At 41.2% G+C, this 3,144-nt stretch overlaps 1 protein-coding gene across 1 annotated transcript; it reads left to right on the forward strand.

Moving 5' to 3' along the window:
• Positions 1–322: 322 nt before the first annotated feature.
• LOC145820383 (uncharacterized) lies at positions 323–993 on the forward strand. The gene is made up of 2 exons (XM_082915804.1): positions 323–643; positions 847–993. The coding sequence occupies exons 1-2, from the start codon at positions 323–325 to the stop codon at positions 991–993; spliced, it is 468 nt and encodes a 155-aa protein (XP_082771930.1).
• The last annotated feature ends 2,151 nt before the right edge of the window (positions 994–3,144 follow it).

The following is a 3,144-nucleotide window of genomic DNA, read 5'->3' on the forward strand; positions in this document are numbered from 1 at the left end:
AACTTGGTCAGAATATCAGGTCGAAGGATGGGCTGGATTTAGATGTCTTATGAAGTTTAAAGCTCTGAAACAGAAGCTAAAAGTATGAAATTCTGCTGTGTTTGGGCTGCTTGACGCTAAGTTAGAGGCTGCTGAAGAGGAAGCCCATGCTATTGAATTAATTGCAGAGAAAGAGTGCTTCTGGGGGATGAACAAGTCAGAAGACAAGAATTAAGGGGGGGAAATTTGGAGGGTGAACAAAACGATGGAATGGATTTGGTTGCAAAAGTCTAGAATTAATTGGCCCACAAAAGGAGATAGGAGCACAAGGTATTTCCACATAATGGCCAGTAATAGAAATAGCAGAAATTCTTTGTGCTCAGTACTAGTGAACAACACAACGGTTGTGGAACCTTTGGAGATCAGACATGCGGTGAAGAATCATTTCATGAACCATTTTTCTAAAACTTGGGTGGTTAGGCCTAAACTGTCTAGCCAGTTCAAAAATATTGGTGGTAGACAAGTAGCAGACCTCCTGGAAGCAAAGTTTACAAAAGAGGAAGTTAAAAATGTTATTACGAGCTGTGATGGCAACAAAGCACCAGGGCCCAATGGATTTAACTTGGCCTTCTTTAAGAAATGCTGGAGAATTGTCAAACCTGAGGTAATGCAATTCTTTAGGGAGTTCCATCAGAATGCCAGTCTGGCTAGGGGTATAAGTAGCTCTTTTATTGCTTTGATTCCAAAAGTAGACAACCCATCTAGCTTGAATGAGTATCGGCCCATTAGCCATATAGGTTCATTGTACAAAATTTTGGCTAAAGTCTTGTCAAATAAGATGAAACTAGTGTTGCCCATGATTATTAGCGAGTCCAATCAACTTTTCTGGGGGGTAGGCACATTCTAGATGGGGTTCTCATTGCCAACGAGATAGTTGATGGGTGGAGAAAATCGAATAAGAAAGGGTTGGTGCTGAAACTAGACTTCGAGAAGGCATATGATTCAGTCAACTGAGAATTCTTGTTCAATATGTTATCTAACTTTGGTTTTGGGGAAAGGTGGGGGAGATGGATGAGAGCGTGTGTTACATCCACAAGAGTGTTAGTTTTAGTGAATGGTTCGCCTATCGAGGAGTTCTGCCCACAGCGTGGATTACGGCAAGGTGACCCACTGTCCCCTTTCCTATTCAATATTGTGGCTGAGGGTTTGAATGTCTTGTTTGATAGAGCAAAGGAACTAGGTTTCATCAAAGGTGTTCAAATTGGAAATAATGGGGTCAAAGTAACGCACTTGCAATTTGCGGATGATACAATCTTGTTTTGTGAAGCTGAGTGGGTGGAAGTGATGACTATCAAAAGAATTCTTCGGTGTTTTGAAATTCTATTGAGGCTAAGAATTAATTAGCATAAAAGTGTGTTGGCCGGCATTGGAGTGGAGGAAGGGATGTTGCAAGGTTTTGTCTCTAAGTTAAATTGTGCTTATCAAAAGTTTCCTTTAAAGTACCTTGGGCTACCTTTTAGAGCTAACCTGGCAAGAAGAGCACTTGGAAGCTAGTCTTGGATAAGTTTAAACTGAAACTGTCCACATGGAAAAGAAGGTTATTGTCGTTTGCTGGGAGGTTGACTTTGATTAAGTCTGTTATGAGTAACTTGCCTATCTACTATTTGTCGTTGTTTAAATTACCAATGGGGGTGGCAAAAGACATTGACAAAATTTAATCAAATTTTCTGTGGGGAGGGTCAGATCTTAGAAGGAAAGTCCATGTGGTTAGTTGGGATGCCATTACCAAGAGCAAAAATTTGGGGGGCTTGGGCCTCAGAAGCTGATCGGTTATGAGTACTTGCTTATTGCAGAAATGGTGGTGGAGGTTTAGGGCTGAGATTCACACTTTGTGGAAGGTAGTTATTTGTTCAAAGTATAACATGGGGGGTGGAAGTTGGCTGCCACACATGGAAGGAAATAATAAAGTTTCAAAAATCTGGTCAGATATCATCCGTGAAGTGATCTCTAAACCTGTGATTCACAATTTGTACTTTGTAAACACTGCAATTCAGTTGGGGAATGGGCAGAGAGCTCAGTTCTGGCTTGATAAATGGGTAGAGGAGATGTGCCATAAGGAAGAATTTTCCAGGCTCTTTTCTTTGTCTACTGATAAGAATGGAATAGTCGCTGAATTTTATACTAGACGGGGAGGGACTCAGGGCTGGAATCTAGGCTTTAGGAGGCCTCTACTGGCTTGGGAAGAGGAGAAGGTTAGTAGATTACAAGCCGCAACTAGGGATTCGCCAGCACTTAGGGACTTAAGCTTAGATATATGGAAGTGGAAGGTTGATCCATTTGGGGTGTTTTCTGTTGCCTCTATGTACAAATGTTGCGAATTATCCCTAGGGCTAGTTAGGAATATGGCAGCGGATGTTTGGAATAATTGTGCTCCACCTAAAGTCAAATTCTTCGGGTGGTTGGCTTAGTAAGGTAAGGTGAAAACATTTAGTTTCTTACAGCGTATTGGGATCTTGGATGAATCTGCAAATGTGAGCTGTGTTTTCTGCCAACAGGAGGTGGAAACCATTCCTCATATCTTGCTATTTTGTCCTTTTGTTTGGCTGCTGTGGTCTCATGTTATGAAATGGTGGGGATGCCAGTGGGTCATGCCAAACTCAGTGGAAGGATTTTTGCAGTGGTGGTCATTTTGTACAATGAAAAGATTGAGAAACTGAAATGGAAGGTAATGCCTTTAGCCATTTTTTGGTCAACTTGGAAGCATAGAAATGATTGCGTTTTTAAGGGCTCTCGGCCAAATTTAGAGGATCTTTGTGAGCTTGTTAAAGCAAGAATAGCGCTGTGGGTCAAATCATCCCCAACAAAAATGGTATTCTCTATTAATGATATTATCTTTAACCTACCTTAGGTTCAATATTGCATTCGTTCCGGAAGCTAAGATTTGCCTCTATGTTATGGTTGATTTCTGTGAGCTCATTCCTATCCAATATGGTGTTCCCTATTATTGACATCTCTGTTGGTTTGGTTTTTATGTTTTGTTTGTCTTCTATCTGGGGACAGTAGTGTTTTGGGCTGATTTTGGTTACTTGTGTTTCTTTGGGTTGATTTTGGCTGCTGATATGGTTGACTCCTGCCTGCTGTGTTCTGTGTGTTTGATTCGAGGCT

This window comes from Camellia sinensis, chromosome 1, assembly GCF_055761805.1.
Source record: "Camellia sinensis isolate YWXY chromosome 1, ASM5576180v1, whole genome shotgun sequence".
In the NCBI taxonomy this organism is placed as follows: Eukaryota; Viridiplantae; Streptophyta; class Magnoliopsida; order Ericales; family Theaceae; genus Camellia; species Camellia sinensis.